This window comes from Chanodichthys erythropterus, chromosome 21, assembly GCF_024489055.1.
Source record: "Chanodichthys erythropterus isolate Z2021 chromosome 21, ASM2448905v1, whole genome shotgun sequence".
NCBI classification, from domain to species: Eukaryota; Metazoa; Chordata; class Actinopteri; order Cypriniformes; family Xenocyprididae; genus Chanodichthys; species Chanodichthys erythropterus.
In genome coordinates, this window is record NC_090241.1 from 30,843,077 (window position 1) to 30,864,844 (window position 21,768).

A 21,768-nucleotide genomic window follows, 5' to 3' on the forward strand; every position below is an offset into this window, starting at 1 on the left:
AAAAGTCAGCCAAACCCGCCAAAATAAATGTGCCAATATCCTTCGCATAATTCCCGCCGGCCTCTCACCTCGACATACTGAAAGCACATGCCCACGATAAAGTTTGCAGTCCAGTTGCAGAATCCAGCTACAGCAAAAGCAGAGGGTCTTGGGCCTTGACTGAACAGTTCAGCCACAATGAACCATGGGATGGGGCCGGGTCCAATCTCAAAGAAGGCCACGAACCCAAAGATAGCAATGATGCTTATGTAGGACATCCACTCGTAGTTCTCCTGTTAGAGAGATGGGCAACAAAGCCGTCAGATCAAATATACTGTAAACCTTCGGATCACATGTATGACTGTCTGAATGATTAATAACTCCAAAACTGACCAAACATATACAAAATATATATTATGTGCATACCAGCAAAGCAAGAGCAATGGTCATCAATACAGCAGATCCAGCCATTCCCAGCAGTCCCAAGAGGTGCAGGGACCTGCGGCCAGCTCGCTCGACCACAAACAGCTGCATAAGAATAACAAATCATATTAATATTATGTAAAATTAGATTATAATATTTTATATTGTTTCACATAACAATGAAAAGAGTTAGCGTTTTGAGTGAATTTTAAGGACATAAATTAGTAAATTATGAAATAATTATAATAAAGAAAATAAGTAAAATAAATAATTTCATATCAATATCAGATTTTTTATAAAGCATATATAAAATTTATATATATATAAAAATGTATTTATTATTTATGCATATATTTTTAAATATTTAATCAACTCTATATATATATATATATATATATATATATATATATATATATATATATATATATATATATATATATATAGATACACACATAAATATAGATAAAATATCTAAAATAATCATACACAATTTCTGATACACTTTGTGAGCGTGGAAATGGAACATTTTAAGGAAATGAGCAAAACATGTAAAACATTTATTATTATTATATATGATTAAATAAAATAAAATAATCAATACATGAATATGTCACTCCGCTTTCAGCATTCCCACAGCGAGTGTCATGTCGGATATATTTTTATAGATTCTACTTTTATTTTGTAACGGAATGTAGGTTTAAGAGTTTTTTAGGTGAAAAAGTAGTTGTTTAGACCTGAAATGTATGACTCATATTTAATCATAGCGCCAATTTTACAATTTGTTTTGTGTTTTCAGAGATGTGAGCTCCAGGCCGTCAGCGGTCGTTCAGTGCTCTTGTACCCGCCAAGAACAGCTTCATTTCGGCCAGTGCTACGGCGATTTGCCACTTCTTTTTTGCCGTCTTATAGTGGTTAAACATGAGACATAATTCATTTTGGGTACATAAAACGGGCAATCTTTGGTCTTATTAATCTATTACTTGTTCCTGAGAAAATTGAATTGGCCTATGTTAAATGTAATAATTTAATATTAAGTAATAAGTAATATTTAATATTAAGTAATAATATTTAACTTACATCCTGTGTAGAGCACTGCTTTTGAAGGTTTGACTGAATTGTACAATTGTGTTTATTTCCTACTGTCATTTACAATGGCTACTGTTGTTAATTTAAATGTTGTTTAATAAATATTTTATACAAATAATATGTTGTATTTGGTATTGAGAAAGGGTCCATTAGTGCGTAATATGCACTGAGTGAAAGTTACATTAATACGCCATTAGATGGCGGCAAACTTTACGAGTGAGTGTTTATCATGCTCACATCTGCGTACAAATAATACTCACCGACACTACAGTGAAAGCTGTGTTGACGACTCCAGCTCCGATAGTGGCATAAACCGGCTGCTTCACACCTGCTTTCTCAAAGATCTTTGTAGAGTAGTAGAATACCTACACAACAACGTTAACACAAATTAGATCTGATTTTCGATAAAGATTAGGTTGTCTTCATTTAACTAGTAAGCGTGTGCGCACAGGTACTCACAGCATTGATTCCAGACAGCTGCTGGGACAGCTGCAGCATGATGGCTACAGCGATGGGCTGTCGGTAGAGCGGAGAGCGGAACAGTTCAGGAATGGTGACTTTCTTCTCTCTCATCATCTGTCTGCTCTCTTCCTTCATCTCCTGCATGTCTGCGGCCACATCTGTCGTCCCGCGCAGCTTTTTAAGCACTAAATGCACATAAAAACATTTGTTTACACTAATGAAAGCACTCTGCTGTATCATATGTTTGATACATGTGGATGTTTAGGTCCGGTGGGTCCATGCTTACCTGATTTGGCTTTGTTTTCCTCATTGCGGATGATGAGGAGAAATCGAGGGCTCTCGGGGCAGAAGGGCAGTAAACAGCACTGCAGCAGGGCGGGGATGAAGGTAAAGCCCAGGAGGAACGGCCACGTGGTTTCGTTACCCATAATAACGTCCATGCCAAAGATCTACAACACACAAAACAGAATATAAATATAAACGGTAGAAATGTCCATGTCAGATTTATTAAGATGTCCAAAATGTGTACCTGTGCCATGAGGATGCCAATAACGATGCCCAGCTGATGAAGGGTGCCAAGGGCTCCTCTTAGGGCTGTGGGAGCCACCTCACCCACATACATGGGTACAAAGCCTGTGGATAGACCAGAGTAAAGGCCCACCACGAACCGTCCAGTAATAAGCATCTCCCAGGACGCACCCATCTTAGAGAAGCCCATGAGTGCTGCAGCGATGAAAGCCAGGACATTAGCCATGAGCATGGAGTTTCTCCTGAAATTAGACAAACATTTAATCATCCAATAACTATCAGAAACCAGGACTGAATAGTTCAGGCTTTAAACAAGGCCTTAAATAATGTAAGTGTCGTAATTAATGTTAAAACAATATTAATACTGTAGGTACAGCAGTACTTCACCTTCCAAAACGGTTGACAAACAGCCCGACGGAGAAGGATCCAACAATGCCGCCCACGGAGAAGATGGCCACAGACAGAGACCACAGAGTAGTCATGGTTGTTTTAGGGATGAGCTCCCCATATCGATCATTCCATGTCTTATTGTAGAAGGCCTCAATGATCTAAAACACAAATACAGACAATCATCATTAAAACTGCAATTTACAGAAATTTTTCATACAAAGCCTGACAGTACCCTTTACATTTTATTATAATAATTCACCAGTTTATTTCTAAGAATAAAAACATCAAAATTAAAATTATAAGTTTAATCACATTATCAATAATGCTTTAAATATTTTTAAATTTGTGTGACACTAATACTTCAACATTATCTAATATCACAAATTAGCTCTGTGTGCTTGCGATTTATGTTCTAATGAGCAATTCTGTCCAGTAGGTGGCTCACTGCCTTGCTCAGTATTAGGTAACATGATTTTGTGATGGAAACCAAGACCCACAGAGGGAGTCAAGTTTCTATGGTATCTCTGGATCACGTGTTTGTTGATAAACAAACACAGACTGTCTGTGACTAACCCTTATAAAGCACCTGTGGCTTTTAGAGGAATGTCACCCAATGACATGCAAGCTACATATTAAAGGAAGAAAAAAGTTTGTTCTGAATGATCTGTTGGTGCATTAAGGTCAAAAAGTCCAACCACTTCCTGTCTCTCATCTCTCGCCGTCAGCTGTCTGACACTTTAAGCATCTAACAAGCCTATTTTTATGTAATAATGTAATCTTTTTTGCATCTGAGGTGCTAAATTGCTTATAAAATAACTCCTCATAAGACAATATCCTTTAGAAACTTTGTGTAGTAAAAGTAAAAGATGGCCACAGCTGTCCGCAGTCCCCATCCGCTGTCATTGTATGAAAAAAAAAAAAAACAGTGGGTTTGGAAAGACATGAGGGTGAGGAAATGACAATTTTTATTTAATCAGGTTGACTACTCCTCCTTTAATGGTTTATTATCTGAATAAAATTCCACCTATACCTGTCACAAATAATACAGTCCATTCATAGAGGAGTTTCAGGCTAGATGCATTTATAACAATATAGTTTTAGTGATTTGTGCAGTCTCAGTTATGGAAGGTCTGCAGACAAGGAGCCCTTGAGGTAATCTTATCGAAGCGATTATTTATAGAGAGGGTCTGCGTCAGACCCACACCCACACATGTTAGTCCTATTATGCCCTCACCACCACAGGCCTATCTCACACACTAAAACTATTGTTACAACCGACAGCAACACAAACAGTGAAAGCAAACACACTATTCATTACCAGAGGCCAGTGTGTACAGAGTCTATTGGCATTTCAGTAGTTATGGATGCACCTATGATAAAATTCTGGCCGATAACAACAGGCAGATAAATGGCCAATGTTAAAATTGTATTCTATTTTGTCTAAATTCATAAAAATCTAAATACTATAAAGTCAAATTTAATGCTAAAATTAAATGCTACAATTGAATTTAAGCATCACAACGTTACAATGAATACTATTATGAATTACATCTCCTCTGGGAGAAGGTACAGGATTCCACGCTGCAAACTGAACCGCTTTAAAAATTTGTTTGTGCCGGTATCTCTCAAGTTAATAAACCTGGAATAGTGACACTTATTGTATTGGTTGTATATTTATTGTATGTATTGTGTGTATATATTTTTTTAGGTGTACCAGGTGATGTTGGAATGTTTTGAGTCTACTCCAAATTTCCCTACTAGGGACTATAAAGTATATTTCAATATTTCCATTTTGACCCTTGCTAAAGATTAGGTTTTTCAGTGTTATTAAATTATTAGCGTTTTTAAAGATAAACATTAAGTGAGCTTAAGACGGCAATCTAAATGTAAAAAGCTTGTTTTCTCCACAGAATATAAAAAAAGGATAATTGGATAACTTTTTATCTCACAATTCTGGGTTTTTTTCTCGCAATTGCGAGTTTACATTACTCAGAATTGCATGATATAAAGTCGCAATTGTGTTATATCTCACAATTCTGACTTCTTTTTTTTTTTTTAGAAAGAAGAGAAAATAAGTATGCATAATTAAATATTTATCAGCTGACACGTATGCTAAAAAATGCTAATACTGGCTGAAAACCAATATGGTAGGGCTGGGCGATATGGCTTAAAAAAAATCTCCGATTTTTTCACACCAAACCCGATTTTCGATTTTAATCGATTTTTTTTCTACTTAAAAACAAACTACAACCGACAAAGAAATTGCTCAAAACAAATGTGCTCTTTATTTTGTTCAGATTTTCGCTTATGCAGTTTAATCTAAATTTCCCCTTTGTGCATAAGTGTATCAGGAAACAAGCCTCAAAACATGCTTGTAAATGAGATGGCAGGCACTGCCATTGTAAACAGTGAAAATGTAGCTTATCAGTTTTCTATTACTTTCAAACTTACAGTGACACAATGCACCTTTAAAATAAATTAAAATATAAATAAAAAAATAAAATTGTGTGTCCCTCTTTGATAAAACACTTTTGGTTAAATAAATGTAACAAAAATGACAAAATTAGATCTATTACAAAAATACATACTTGTCACAGTGGTATTCATAAAGTGCAAACAAAACTTTAAACAGTTTTCCTGAATCCCTGAAATTGTAAACAAAATGAAACATCTGCATCCATTACTTTAGTTTCAACATTCTTCTTTTATGCACTTTTAGCCAGGAAGACAAGCCTGTCTACTACCTCTGGCTTGAGGCATGCCCGGTTACATGTAACAATGCTCTTTCTTGCCATAGGGGTTACAATTCAAAAATCTTTCTAAGATTGTAGTTTGTTTTTTTGCGGGTGTGTGTGAACTGCGGTCTTGTTCTCTTCGTTGAGAGGCACACACCTCCCACTTGGCTGCATGCCTCTGTTTAAGATGCTGGAATAAATTTGTTGTGCTGCTACCTTTGGTAGCAACGGCTTTTAAACACACTTTGCGATGTGGCGTTATTTGTTCTGTGTCTGACACTAAAAAAGCAAACCAATTCCAAACAACGGATGAAACGGTGCCTTTCTTTGGAACGAACTCTGAAAATTCAGCTTTGCAGCCCAGGAAAAAAAATAACATTTGAAAATAATTTAAAATAGAAAATAGTTCTTTTAAATTGTAATAATATTTCATAATATAGCTGTTTTTAATGTGTTTTTGATCAAATCAATGCATGCTTGGTGAGCATGAGAAACAATCTTTAAAAAACTTTAAATCTTACCGATCCCAAACTTTTGAAAGGTAGTTGGAAACAAATCAAATTCTGCTCTGGTTTCTCTAGACAGGAAGGGGAGTGAGTATAGTGGAGTGAAAATATAGAATCTCTACACTGCATATAGTGTCTAAAAGCCAGAAAAGCTCCATTCACATAAGCAAAGCCTGGCCCCTAATTCAACATGCATGTCTGAACAAGCTGTGCTATGTGTGAGATGACCTTCACCCTGTACCAGAACAGAGAATATATTTAATATATACATCTGACCTGCAGTTAGTTACTTATCATTTAACAAATGCAAATTGACTTATAATATGTAGATAAAAGGCAAAATGTCCCTTCAGAGCTATGTAGAGTAACTCCAGGTTGAACAGGCAGTATTTGGGTGACATTGGTTCGAGTGTGTACGTGTGTGTGTCTACTGACGGACAGGGATTTGGAGACAGCTGCAGCAGTACATAGTAAATACGTGAGGGGGCAGCATTCCGATAAAGTCAAAGTCCAAGGACACACCTGGGATGTTGGGGTGAACAGTAAGGAATTTGTCACTCAGTCTTTGTGTATGTGTGAGTATGTGCTCGCCACTCACATTTTGCGGGGCATTGATTACACCAGTGTTGTAGCCGAACTGAAGAGAGCCAATCACAGCCGTCCCTACAGCCAGCATCAGCGGCCAGGTCAGTTGCTGTTGAGGGAAGAATAAAAAAAAAAAGAGTGAGTCATTTTTGCTACACAATGAATTGTTTTGAAACACATCTCATTGTCCAATAGAGCTCTGTTACCAGATGGTTGGCCAGACCTGACTATATTAAACAGAACTATTCTCAGAGGTGTGGTAACCTATTGTTTGACATTCTGATAATTGTCATGGTAGTTATAGAACTTGCGTTAATTCTGTCCTTCCTCAAAAGTCAAAGACCACAGCTTCACATTTAGCTAATATTTTGTTAAAAAAGAAGAGCAACCCAAACATATTTATATTTCATCTCCAGTTTTCAGTATTCCCATAAGAACGCTATTGTTCAAATATCCAGCATCACCCCCCCTTCCTGGTGGGGCATTAAAGATTGGTGTTGTGCAAAATGACAAGCATTTCCTTCTCTTTCAATACAATGGAAAGTATTTACTCATACGGATGACTTCCTGAAAGGTTTTGTTTATTTTTCTGCAGGTTTGCGAGATATATTTCAATACCTCTCAGGGAAGTGAGCACTTTCCTCATTCCAAAGAAAAAAAAGCTGAAGTATATTTGTTTTCAGACTGTCTGGTTTGAAAATGACTTTACAAAATGTGATGAAATCTGTCTGCAAAACATGAAGCCTTGAAGGTGAAAAGGGAACTGAAAACTCATTCATTTAGTAAATTGTGTTAATATTGCAGTAATGCAATGTTACATAATCAGTCCTGAATCATATTATATAAAATTTTATCAATTCTAAATAAATTGTATAAATAATAAAAGTTAAATAAGAATAAGAAAAATAAGAATTTCACATAATTTAATTGAATCAAACATTTTATGCACCATACAAGTTATTGCTAAACTTAATTATTACAAAACTTAATGTTTAAGATATTATTATTTAGGATTAACGGTCACAAAAATAAATGTCACAATGCAAAATGTCTTCAGGTACAAAAAATAGCCTTTACTTTCTTATAAAAATAAAATTACCTAGCATTTTTCTGGTGTTTTTGGAGGCCAAATGTTCACTAAAGTCTTCATGAGATTCTTACTGTATTTGTATTCAACATTATCTACCCAAGTTTGGGTTAAACGACATCAGAGTGAGGCTGTGCCTCTTGACCTGAAAGAAACCATTCATCTAGTGGCTGAACCTGATCTTGTGAAAGATTATGATGCAAGTCTACTGGACGACTTAGGGAAGATTTCTAGAGGTTTAATCAGCACCTATAAAGAAAGAGTCTGTGTAAACCCTCTTCTCCAGTGAAGGCAGCATCATCATTGTTTGGGTTCCTGTTATTTCAGAACTCACTGGATTGGATTATTATTTACACAGAGACGATCTGGGATGGACATTTTCTTTCACATGGTTACCCATCCACAAGACAGGCAGAAAACCGGTTTAGCTTAGCTGAAGCTCATTGTTTAGTTCACTGTTTAAAGAGCCACTTGACGCATATGTCAAGCCTTTGACAGCTTCACAAATATGAATATCTGATGACGAACTTAAGTCCAAATAGTGCCATTGCATCACTGTCTGGTACATTCATAAATCATACAGAACAGCAAGCACTCGTTAAAATAAAGTTTACTCAAAACTCGTCAGGGACAGCTTATTCCAGCTTATTTCTATGCTTATTCCTTTTGGGGAATCCACACACAAAAGAATTAAGAGTTGTCTTAATTCTGAAAAAGGTCTTGTTGATTCACTCTGTAAGCTAAGTCTAAAAAGTAGCTTTAAATGTCAAGCTGTTTTGAATTTAGCATGCTCGCTGAAACTGTAAACAGATCTCCGTTCTGAACATTTTTCAGAGATTGCATTCCTCTTATAAACAAACAGTCAGCGACGAGAAAGATACCAGTTTTGGATATGTGCACTCCTTTCATTTGCACACACATGCGTACACTCTTCTGCGCAAGAGCTTAAAAGGGGCGGGAAGTAGACACACCTTCGCTTCATGTTGGTGTAGAAGCTGCAGTTCATTGAGTTCAAGACTATGTTGTTTAAACAGCCCTGAAACAGGAAGCCAAATACACAACACACAAACACAAAAACCTCTAGGAGGCGCTTAAATATTCATTCGGTAGTTTAAAACCTAATATTGTGCAGTCAAACTGGCACACAAAAACAAAGATGAAAAGGCAATAAACCGAAGCCTTGGCTCAGCTGACTTCCCGAAAAAGTTAACTACATCCTTCCTGCTGCTGGAACATTAATGATGATAACAAACATAGCTCAGAACAGACACTGCAGTGGGCTTGTATCTCTTTAAGAAATTTGAACCTTCTTAATATGGAAGATTTGACTCAAGTCTTACTCGAGGGGAGGGTGTAGGTTTTGCTATGAAACATTCCTCTTCAGATTCCTGCCTTTAACCTATATTACCACACAGACATGCCTAGTTACACACACTGCATACCCGTAACTACATTAACACAGATCAAACAGATATATAATGTTGGTCTGGCCCTCTCCATGAAATTTCATGTGTGTATGTGTGTGTGTGTGTGTGTGTGTGTGTGTGTGTGTGTGTGTGTGTGTTGGGGTTCTGACAATTTCTTAATGGTTACATATAATTTTTTCTGTTTGTCATTCTGAATCTACGCTGCTCACACCATAAACAGTCACGCCCTTCTGCTGATATCACACACTGACAGTTGACTTGGACACATATTTTGGCTCAGTGCTCATTTCATTGTGTCAGCGTACTAGTTTACATATAGGATTACTTTTTTTTTTAGCTGTTTGAATAATAAGAATAAAAAGGACTTTTCTAAATGTCATCATTACATCCACGGTAGAGGCAAAACAACCTGATGACTTCATGTAAAAAAGAAAAAAAAAAAGAAAAGAAAATGCAAACACAAACGCCCCAGTAATACAGGCAAGTGGAGGCCAGCTCTGTTGAAGCAACCAAACTAGCATGCAAATAAACCTCACTATTCATGGCAAAGCTCAGAGGCTTTTTTCTTCTTCTCGATTTTGGGGCCCTCAAAGTTACGTAACAAACTTGAGCTGATTTTTACATTGCTTAAGACACTGAAAGCCTTAGATTCTGGACTATGACTTAATTTTATGGGGAAAAAATATTTATTTTATAAGAAAATACTTATTCAATAATTTTTCTAAACATAGCTTTCATAACAGGGATGACTGGTTTCCCTCATAAGAACACAATTTGAAATCTGTCATCTTCTGTTCATCGTTCATCAAATTATTTTTTTCTGGTAAATATTATGTCGACTCAATGTGTTTAAATTTAAAAATTGATTTGTATGGCCATTTGTGTGTGTGTGTGTGTGTGAGAGATACAGTAAGAGAGGGGGAGAGAGAGAGAGAGAAGCAACAGAAATAGGATGGAACTTCCTTATTTTTGTATGCATGTATATTAAAACTTTTAATTAAAAAAACTTTAAAAAAACACAACAAAATCCTATTCCCACCCATTCCCAGATGTGTGTCTAGATGCATGTCTGTATCGTCAGTCACTCAGGGCCAATACACATCATAAACTAGAAGCAATAACAATTAAAGTAAAGATTATCACCTTAACAACAGCAATGCTACTGAAAGTTTACTTACATTACAGCCTCAGTAACTTTAATACAAACCAATGGTGTGAGGATCCGCATCATTAGTTAAACAAACCAAAAAGTTATCTTGAAGCACTTTTTGCTCAGTGGTGATCAAATCTAAAGGTGCAAGGTAGCACTTTTTGTTTTAGTGATGACACGGTACTACATGTACTTACTATAAGAACAGTAAATTCTTATGTGATTAAGTACAATGTAACTACAGTACCTTAAAATAAAAGTAACCAAAAAATCATAAAAAGAGTAATGTGACATACTGAAATACTGTCTTATCAGGAAGAGAACTCAATGACGTACATACTCAGAAAACTGCAGTGAGAATGATTTTGAACAAACCCGTTCTTAGAAAGTACAATAAACAGGGCACAACATGACATTTTGCCAGAAATGCATTTTTAACCAGTGAGAATATTACTTATTTGATTCCACTTGCCAGTTCAATGAACATCAAAAATTTGTAAATGAAACTAAAATGCTTTATTTGTTCTTCCAATTTCAGTTCGCAAGAAACAAGCTCAATACCATGATTCCTGTCACAACTTCAAGGAAGCTACTTATTTACATCAGTTTAATCATATAATCTTGAGCTGGACTAATCATTGCCTGTGATTGTACTTGCTGACTTTTCAATCAATTTATTCCTTTATTTATTTAATGGTTAATTAATGTTAGGCCCTAATTTGAAGCCTTGATATGTTGTTTAACACACTCTATGTCAACAGGCCGACACGTTTTACATTTAAAAGGATTAAGACACTTAAAGCCACGCTAAAAAAAATATGAATATCATTGCACCAGATAACAAAATATCAAACTAAGTGCCATTTATTTTAAAGAATAAAAGCATAAATATACTGTTCAAAATAAAAGTAAACTTTCTGGTTGCCAAACTTGTTAACTAAAGGGGAACTTGCTTATCGCTAAAATCACTAGCTGGTTAAAAGTAATTGCAAAAATGTTTCAAAGAAAGGTTAGATCTGAGAGATGCAGCATTTCTTTGACATTCTGTTATCTAATGCAATTACATTAAGACATTTTAATTGAATTAAGTGTCTAAATACTTTTTGGAGCCAATGAATGATGAATACAGGCCTGCAACATGAGGAAGAGAAGCTGTCTGGTTCATACTCAAGGAGAAGAGTTTACTCTGCAACAAAGACAAAGATCTCTTTCTGCCTCTTTCACTCGCTCTCTCGGAGCGTGATGCTCTGACTGGCACGTCCTCCTTTTCAAGCAGCATCTATCTGCCAGTTTCTAGTTCTGTAAAGTCTGGGAGACACTCCACTAACGGTTTAAGCCACTCACAACACTAAATTGTTTTTAACACGCTACAAAAACGATCCTTCTTTACTGGAACACGGCTCTGCTAGGATTTATTACTGCTGTATTACAAACAATATTATGTAACCTACAGTAAATGATCTCAAGCAAAAACTCTGCCCTCCCTTTCAAACGCCTAGCATTAACAATTACAGCTCAGCACCGATTCGCCCCTCGACTTTTCATGGAAATAAATTACCTCAATGGGACTTGGAAATCTATCGTTCCATAATCCCTTAGAAATCCCTTTATTAGTGCCCATTAGGCTGAAATGACAGTAACAGGGTAGTACATACGCGGGACGCAGTCATGCAGGGTGTAAAAGAAAAAGGCAGCCTGACTTGAGAAAGCAAAATAGAATTAAGTCCCCTGACAGTTTGCTTTAGGTTTAATCCTTAATCAAATTCCCCAAATGTCTCTTTGAAAAATCAAGATTTTCACTAATAGCTTGTTAGTTCCACTTGATGAAGTACAGGTCAACTGTACACCTGCCCCCAATTACCTGATTTTGCGGCCATCCTGGTGCTCAGCTGTAATTTTTTCAACAGTTTGAACTGATTAGACAAAATTTAAAAAAAAATAAAATAAAAAATGCAGCCTTCATAGCTAGTATACAATGGTAAGAAGACATTAAGACATTTCTCAAATGAATATCTAACTCAAACCTTTATCTGATTTGTTTTATCCTTAGCAACTAATAATAATCCCACAATTTTATGCTTGTGGTTTGGCTGTTGCTGGAAGGAACAGTTAAAAGAACCAAATTAATTAATAACTCTCAGTTTTTCATTTTATTTTTCCATCTCTACCAGGAAATACAACAATAAATATTTGCTTGGTTATGCCTAAAGCTCAATAGAATTCATTGTAGATCATTAGACATGATATAATGGTTCTTTGGAAGTCTGTATTAAACCATTTTTCTTAGGAGATACCTTCATAAAAAAACAAAAATGCTCACTAACTGGTTAGATTCTTTCGGTTTTAAGCACAATCAAGGTATTTGGAAAAAGATTAGGAGAAAAGAAAGAAAGTGAGAAAGACAAAAAATAATGACTCCTACGCAAATACTAAAACCTGACAGGTGAGTGACAGGTGTGGCACTGCTGTCTATTCATACATTACATGCTGATAAATGTACTGAGCATGTTTTATGGTCAGGAATAAAACCTAAGTCCTGTTTACTTTACACCTGGTATGTTAGGTATGTCTTGGTTTGTTAGGATCACAAGTGGATGATGCTAAATGGTGTAAATGAGGTCTAAAACGTTTTGAGCTTGTCCACTTTCGACCGCTTCCAGAGGTAGTCAAAAACGCAGTAAACTGGATTGCTTTCGTAGTGCAAACGCTCATGTGGTTGAATGCGTTTGGACAGCCACAAAAGACCGTCTAACTAACCGTCTACTCACACACATGTTTAATATCAGAAGCTGGTTTGGTATGAAAAACCCAAGCACGAGGGTTTACTTAACAACCAACAATGAGTGTGCACATTTCTCTGGAATTATAGAGGCACACGACTGTGCACAATGAATCAAGAGTGCTGTAGAACACAGCCAAAACACTAGGCAGTGCGCTGGGAACGGGTCAAGAACACGACCTCTATCTGGCAGGGTTATGTCGAGTGTTCCCTAGCTAGAAGCCAGCTGCGGCTCTCCCCTCTCTAGGGACAGCTCCATCGTTCCCAGCACGTCAACCAAAAACTAGATTAAATGCAGCAAAACCATAATACACAGCTGTATTTAATATTAGACATACAGTAGTTGCTAAAAGTGATGTCCGGCCTAGGAAAACTCTTCACCCTTTCTTTCAATATTAAAAATTTGATAACAATATCGCAATCATATTACATAGTTTTGTTTGGAGTTGATTATTTTATTTGTTTTAATTGTGTGTGTGTGTTTATTCAAATTGTGCAGATATAATTTTTGGCCAGGATGTCATACAAAGAAATTGTGAACACATGCAAAAACAAGAGAGAACCAATGAAATATTAATAACCGACTATGCTGTATTCAATGTATGCTTTTTCCTTTTTTGTTTTTTATGCATTTTTTGGGATATTAAAATAAAACCTGTAACTGTAGTTTGCCTTTTTTGCCCAATAATTTTGTCAGAAAAATACCTTAAAATATATAAAACATTTTCCTCATATTTTGATCATTTATCTTGTAATGTCATAAACAAATATATATATCCCCTGCAGACATCAAATCTTACATCAACCACACTACTCCCAGTATAAAGCCACTTGATTTCACTTAAGCATTCATCTTAAGCTCTAAAAAAAAAAAAAAAAATCCTGATTGCTGCTTTTATGGTCTGCTTCTCTCTATTGTGATAAAAAAGAAAATCAACCAATAAGATCTTGTGAAGTTCTTAATTTCAGGAAATCTGAAAGCCACTTGATCTATCATGAGTGATCATCATGCATCTGTGGTTAGGTTAGCCATGTACAACAGCCTACTAGTCACGTACAAGTCTCTAGCTAAGTATTAGTCACTAGTTTGAATAGTGCCAAAAATAAATTAAATGAATACAAATATAAAACTTAGAGATGGAGTTTCCAATTAAAACATACTGATGATTTTTAATGGTATTTTAAGGTAAATTCAGTCAATAAGATGCAGTCATATGTACTTATTTTTTTCACTAATATTCACAATAACCACTTTTATCTTCTATATTTATAGATTTACAAGGTTATGTTTCATATATATATATATATATATATATATATATATATATATATATATATATATATATATATGTGTGTGTGTGTGTGTGTGTGTGTGTGTGTGTATATATATAACACTTTCATAATTACAATCATTATAAAAAAAAATTTTTCTTTTCATACAATAAATGAATACTGTATTGTATATTTCTTTTCTTGTTATTATTTGTTCTGTGTAATAATGCTTTGTCAATATTGTATTTTAAATTGGAAAAGAAAAGAAAAGAAAAGAAAAGAAAAGAAAAGAAAAGAAAAGAAAAGAAAAGAAAAGAAAAGAGCAAAGCAAAGCTGGGCACCGATTGATTAAAGTGGGCACGTACACCACGATTCTCTGGCTTTGTCTGAAAACCTAGTGTGCTACCTACAAAGACAGCATTTTTGGGCATCACAGGCGCCATCAATGATAAAGACGCTGTCTACACAAGCAACTTACTGTGCTGTAAAGTCATGGCCAGCGAACGCGCCAATGATATCCAAATATTTTGTCTATGTAGAAAGCATACTCGGGTTTTTGTATTGGTACACAGCCTCGCTTTAAACAAACGAGTTCCCGGCATTGACTGACTACAGTCAACACCTACCAGTTTTTAGGAAACTGTAACACACTGATGTTAGGTCATCACAGCTCGGCCACCCATGTGACATCTCTCAACATGTGGTTCTGGTTTATTTTGGTTTTTGTCACTAAACTAGTTTGTCAACTTTTTAGAGCTCGAGATGAAGGCTCGGGAGGCTATGTGGCTAATAACATTCAGAAAACTATTTAGCCTAACCAGGCATACAGAAATACCAATACAGACCAATAACATTTTCCACATACTGTTAAGTTAATTTTTATCACTTATTCTTGATTATTTTTGTAATTTGACTGGGAAAATTAGTTTTTAGTTACCTTTTCGCCCTCCATCACGTCTTGTCAAATGTCCGATGACGTTTCGACGCACGTTAACTCAGCTTAAACTTCGCCTCTTTTCCCTCGGTTTTCCTCAGAAGTCGATTTGTAAGTTAAATAAAGTGAATAAAAAGTATAAATAAATAAATAAATAAATACAGCTTCTACAAGTATGATGTAACTTCAGATGGAGACCGAGTAAATGCCTTCAGATGCCTCTCACGAACTTCTTGCTTAATTCTGACAAATTCCTCTTATCTAAATAAGTTTGTTTCTTCTCTTTTTTTCTTATCTGGTCTATTTCTTCACAAGTTATCGGCTCGACCCGGTGAGTGTGAGATGCTGTACGGGTTCGCCGGGTTAATATGTATGACGCAACAATGTCGGGAGTGAGGTGGGCAGGACCAGGGCTGGACTGGGAATGTGCTCTCTGATTGGCTAATCCGAATGACGATATATAGAGTATAATGAAAGCGCAAAGAGCGTGCAAAACCTCACATCACATGAATCAATCTGAAAGACTGAGTCAAAGTATTATTTGATAATCCACTTCTGTGTAGACGGTGATGCATTAGCATGTGTTTGGAGAAATGTAGTCAAATGCTTCTGCTAAAATAATATTTAATGTTTTGTACTATTTCTACAAACAAGTATCACATTTTCAAAACTCTTAACACAAACTCCATCAATATTCATTTAAGCACAGTTTCAAAAGATGCTTTCATTATGGTTGTGTTTCTTTTCTTAATAACAAAATAATTATGTGGCATAATAAGAATATTTCACAAATACACAATAAAATAAACATTCTTGAAAAGTTTATTTGTGAGAGGTGCATAGAAATATACTGAGAAGTGCAATATAGTGAATTTCTGATCCTTAAAAAAAAAATTCATTTTTTTTTCCCCAAAAAAAAAAAAAAAGTTTTTCAAGGGGTGTTTAAGGAAGTGTGTAAGGAGAAAACAATCTTTCTAAAGACTGTTTGCATGATCAAAATAGAAAAGAAACCTTTCATGTCTTATTCCTTTGAAATCTAATGAAAACAATAGTAAGTATCTGGCGACAGAAAAGTCTGGGTATCAGAGAGCAAAAAGACACTCGTGAAATGCTATTATTACTTTTTTAATAGTTTAACCCTTTAAGAAATAAAGTGTAGTTCACTTTCAAATTAAAATTTCCTGATAATTTACTCACCCCCATGTCATCCAAGATGCCCATGTCCTTCTCTCTTCAGTCGAAAAGAAATTAGGGTTTTTGATGAAAACATTCCAGGATTTTTCTCCATATAGTGGACTTCAATGGCCTCCAAACGGTTGAAGGTGAAAATTAGTTTCAGTGCCGCTTCAAAGCATTCTACACGATCCCAGACGAGGAATAAGGGTCTTATCTAGAGAAACCATCACTCAAAAATAAATAAATAATAAATAATAAAATTTTATACATTTTAACCATAAATGCTCATCTTGAACTAGCTCTCTTCTTCTTCTCTACTAGAATTCCGGCAGTGTAGACACTGCTAAGTGTATTACTGCCCTCTACAGGTTAAAGTTTGAACTAATTGTTATTATTCTTGCACTAGCATATTGTAAATGACAATTTAGTTAAAATTTTGACCTGTGGAGGGCAGTAATAAACTTAGCAGTGTCTACACTGCTGGAATTCAAATAGAAAAGAAGAGAGCTAGTTCAAGATGAACATTTATGGATAAAATAAAAAAAAAAAAGAAAAGAAAATGAGTGATGGTTTCTCTAGATAAGACCCATATTCCTCATCTGGGATCGTGTAGAACGCTTTGAAGCTGCAATGAAACTGTAATTTTGACCTTCAACCATTTAGAGGCCATTGAAGTATATGGAGAAAAATCCTGGAATGTTTTCATCAAAAACCTTAATTTCTTTTTGACTGAAGTATAAAAACATGAACATCTTGGATGATATGGGGGTGAGTAAATTTTCATTTGAAAGTGAACTAATCCTTTAAAGGGTTAGTTCACCCAAAAATGAAAATTCTGTCATTTATTACTCACCCGTCATGTCGTTCCAAACCTGTAATGCTTTCATTCATCTTCAGAACACAAATGAAGATCTTTTGATGACAGAATGCTGTCAGATTTCCTTTTCTGGTCTCCTTATGAAGTTTCTGAAGCATCAAAATAGTAGTTACAAATGCAGTCAATGGAAGGAAATCTGACAGCATTTTGTCATCAAAAAGATCTTCATTTGTGTTCTGAAGATGAACGAAAGTCTTTTGGGTTTGGAACGACATGAGGATGAGTAATTAATGACAGAATTTTCATTCTGGAATGAACTAACCCTTTAACTCTTATTCAAACTTACTTAATTTGTTTACATATTAGATTCTAAAAAGAGGTTAGTAAATAAAACTAATCACCAGATCCACTCCACTATCATAAGTTAAAGACATTGGGAGACAAACAAATATGGACCTGTTTTTCCTGAGTTGGACACAATCATTTAAAACCACTATATTTAAAACACAGAATCACTTATGCAAAGACATCATATCGTGCCAAGATACGGAAACGGGTGCCTAGGTAACCGTGCTGCATGAGTTACCTCAAACTGCATGTACCAATGCCCATTCAGGACCCTTTATACTACATGAGTGATTCAGCCACCAGATTTACAAGAATTTGGAGAGAAGCTCAAAGAGCGATTGTGTCTCACTCCTACAGACAATTCCGTTTGGATCGTGGGAAAACAAGAGATGAGAGGGGGGTAATACGTAACGATTCATTACAACACAGAGGTTTTGTTTGAGTTGTTGGGGAAGTATCTGCTTATCGCACAAGCAAAATAATCAACCTACAAGAGCAGGAAACAACGTTGCATTGGCACAATAATCAAAACTACACACAAATAAGAAAAACTGACATAAGTTAAAAGTGTGCACCTTTTGTCTCATTGTTAAATTTGTTTGATATTCTAAGGAAAACAAAAACAGACATTTCTGAACAATCAATCATAGATGTTCTAAACCTGGAAGACAGAAAAGAAAATAATAAAATAAGCATGACAGTTCCAGGATGTTCGTCACCTCAAGCCTTCATAAGAGTGAATCATACACTGAACCAATACAATACAGGAAGATGCAAAGTCCAAATGAGAATATACAACTGTATATAAGATTCTGTACACTGTTGTATAATATATAATAACCAGGTTATTCAGCGGGATGAACCCCTTGTCTTTTATGTAAAAAGAAATATGTTAAAGATATTTATTAGAATTCATTAGAAATAATGCAGTTTGAATAACATGACGACACTTTGGCTGTGTGAAGAATACTGAAAATATAAAAATGTTATATAAATATTATATAAATTTTATTTTATATAATTGTATTTGTTTTTCTTCTTAAATCTGTTCCTGCTTGATATTCCCTTAGTAGGCAGCATTCAGTAGTGTGTTGGCCTCATTCATTCAGCCTAATCAGTCTGTCAAAGGTAAAACAAGCAGTCATACACACTCTTGGCAGGTTTTGTGGACTCCTGCACGTAAGGGTCTAACTAATGTTCACTTTTGTTCCGCTAATCTGCTTATCCGGCTATCCACTCGTTCCATAGTGCGTATCAACCGCACCAACCAGCAAGCATGTGCTTTACTTCATTCACTACGAGGAACTCAAGGTTTAGAGTGAGCAGTGAATTACTGGGAATTTTAATACTATATGTTTACCTTCATCAGTAAATAATAGTATTTAATTCTACGTCAACCTCACCTCACATTTCATTCCCCTTGTCAAACAACAGACACAGAAATCTGTTCTCAAAGACTGTTTTCAAAACACACAAGCTGCTCGTGAGGATGATATAACTTCATCTGTTAGATAATAAACATGACCTGTGGATCAGCTGACAACTAAATGTTTTGTTACAGATATGCAGGCCTGGAAAGAGAAAGCTCAGTATGGATGCACACACTTTTCTAGGCCATGTGTTTAATTTAAATAAGCTATCTCTTGTTAACTCATCCAAATTTGCAAAGGATACATTTGAAATAAAAGTTAAATGTTTTTACAGCGGACAAACCATTACCTTGGTAGGATCACAATGATGACTACAGTGTTAGGTTTTCAGTAAGTCGCAGGTGACAACTGAGTTTTATTGACTGACTTATGAAAACAATTCTGAATACGGAAACTGGACAATAGTACAGTATGTATCTAACAACACTGAGATACAACAGATAAATAATCACACCTTGCATCTAAGCGGGTGGTTTTCCTTCAACTGTGCTAGAACACGAGTATTGAGACTGCCTCAGTCTGGCCTAAGTTCAGGATGTTTTATTATAAATCAATGTCAAAAGGCCATATTCACTTATCCATGAGAGGACATTTAGTAATGTATGATAAAATTAGATGAATTAAGATGAAAAAGTGCACAGATCAGCCAAATTAATATTTATTCGATAGCTAATCTTTGTAGGAGTCATTACTTTTGAAAAAAGATTTAAAATTTTTATGCTGAATCTATATGAATGTCATCATGGCTATGCAAGAATTGCTATGCAGAAACTCAAATGTTAAAACAGGATGATCCATGTATAACTGTGTGAAAGGGTGCTCCTCGCCCGACCTTTTACCCCAGTCATTGTTAAGAAGCCCAGAAAAGCAATTAAGCAATCTGGTGTTACTAGCCGAGAAATGGTTCCGATAAGTGTTACAAACAAAGTGCTAAAATTGCACAGTCACTTTAAAATCAGAAAGGATTATATTATTTACTCATTCTCATGTCAACTTTTTAAAAAAACATTCTTATTGCCCATTTTTTTTTTAATACAATGAAAGACCATGGCTGTTAAGAATAAAAAAGTAGTTCATACTAGTTATGCACTGTATTCCATATCTTTAGAAACTACAAGATTTGTGTGGAAAAACAGGTTTTTAACTGAAAATCATTCACTCTATTGGGCTGTTAACTGGTAAACTTAAAACAGCGACTAAAATAAATCGTATTTATAGAACTTTTTTTTTTTCTGTGGTGTTTGGTTTAATGTTTAATGTCTAATATAGAAGGCTTTGATATTAGTTGGTATGAGATCAGAAAATATGTAGTAATGCCCATCCCTAAAGACAAGTTCTTTCAAGAATAATCATTACAGGTGGATTAAATGTATTCTCCAAGTTTAGCAAGTCTGGGAACTTTTACTCTCATTTTCAGTCACTTCTAGCAGTAGGATTACAAAAAAAAAAAAAAAAAAAAAAAAAAAAAAAAAAATCACTTCAGAGGTGAAGATGGATTTGATATGGGCATACAGTACACACATCCATTTTGATTTGAGAGGCAGCCTTATTTAGAACCAAAAAAAAAAGCATAGCTGAGGCCAAAAGGTCGCATAGCTGAATTAGCATAGCATCATGCCAGAAAATCTGGGCAGTCAAGGCAACAAACTGACCTTTCATCTATATACACTCTTAAAAATAAAGGTTGCAAAAGGGATGCCATAGAACCATTTTTGGCTCCCAAAGAACCTTTGAATAAACCATTTTTAAAACACCTTTTTTCTTATAGTGTAAAGAACATTTTAATAATCTACAGAACCCTTTTCCACTATAAACTATTTGTGGAATGTAAAGGTTGGATGTTAAAAGTTCTTCATCTTATTGATGCCAATAAAGAACCTTTATTTTTCAGTGTACCTGAGCTGTCCAAACGGATACCCAGTCAGCTGGTATCCTTGACCGCTATGCACAGAATAGTTGTACAGCCTGGTCACTATGCCTGTGTGTCATTTGAGTCATTGGGATTGAATCCAGCCACAGCCCTGGCCAGCTCATGCTTTGGCCTTGCATATGCACATTCTTACCCGTAATCTAAACTTCACTCTACCTATGACATTTTAGCACTGGGCAGTTGAGGCAAGGGCTTTCATAGCGGTGAAATCTGATACACTGGTTACAGAACTGACAAGCCTGCTACAATAGCACTGAAACGCCCAGTGCCCTCTCTGCCAGTTTCACACCGCTGAGTCACTGCCCCTATTTAGGCCAATTGGAGAAGGCACGGCATGTCTTATGAGTTTGTTAATAAGGCCACTGCAGGGCATTGTTTAATTTAACTCAGCATATTTATACAGACTTCAGCAATCAGTAACCTTTTTAAAAAGACAATGAAAGTACATCTAAAAACCTAACAAATGCTTATTTTTTTCTTTTTCTTTAACATTAAGGGCTAGATTTACTAATAGTTTGTGCAAGCGCAAATCCTCTTTTGGCATTTAAAACTACTGTTGGGATTTACTAAGGACATGCAGTGCAAAATTAGCGCTGAAAAGGTGTGGACTGAGTTGTGAGTGTTTTTGCAGCTGACCTTATTCCTTAAGACCTTAAGAGTTTTCCTTTCAGACACAAAATTTCAGTGACGAGAGTATTTAAATGAATCTCGCAACATGATTTAC

General features: G+C 35.5%; 1 protein-coding gene across 4 annotated transcripts in view; it reads right to left on the bottom strand.

The window, feature by feature from the left end:
* The window catches only part of slc2a1b (solute carrier family 2 member 1b), a 57,886-nt gene that overhangs the window by 2,939 nt on the left and 33,179 nt on the right, over nucleotides 1-21,768 (bottom strand). For 2 of the 4 annotated variants that reach the window (XR_010893473.1, XM_067374292.1), the window contains exons 1-9: nucleotides 15,347-15,698; nucleotides 6,708-6,803; nucleotides 2,866-3,026; nucleotides 2,480-2,720; nucleotides 2,237-2,399; nucleotides 1,948-2,135; nucleotides 1,749-1,853; nucleotides 406-507; nucleotides 69-272 (exon numbers count right to left, since the gene is read on the bottom strand). Coding sequence is in view for 3 of the 4 variants with exons in the window: in XM_067374292.1 (XP_067230393.1) it covers nucleotides 69-272; nucleotides 406-507; nucleotides 1,749-1,853; nucleotides 1,948-2,135; nucleotides 2,237-2,399; nucleotides 2,480-2,720; nucleotides 2,866-3,026; nucleotides 6,708-6,803; nucleotides 15,347-15,361 (1,275 nt within the window). In the remaining variant the exon portion in view is untranslated. Of the gene's footprint in view, nucleotides 1-68; nucleotides 273-405; nucleotides 508-1,748; nucleotides 1,854-1,947; nucleotides 2,136-2,236; nucleotides 2,400-2,479; nucleotides 2,721-2,865; nucleotides 3,027-6,707; nucleotides 6,804-15,346; nucleotides 15,699-21,768 lie in introns of those variants that run through there. The other 2 variants (XM_067374293.1, XM_067374294.1) reach the window with 1 other exon arrangement.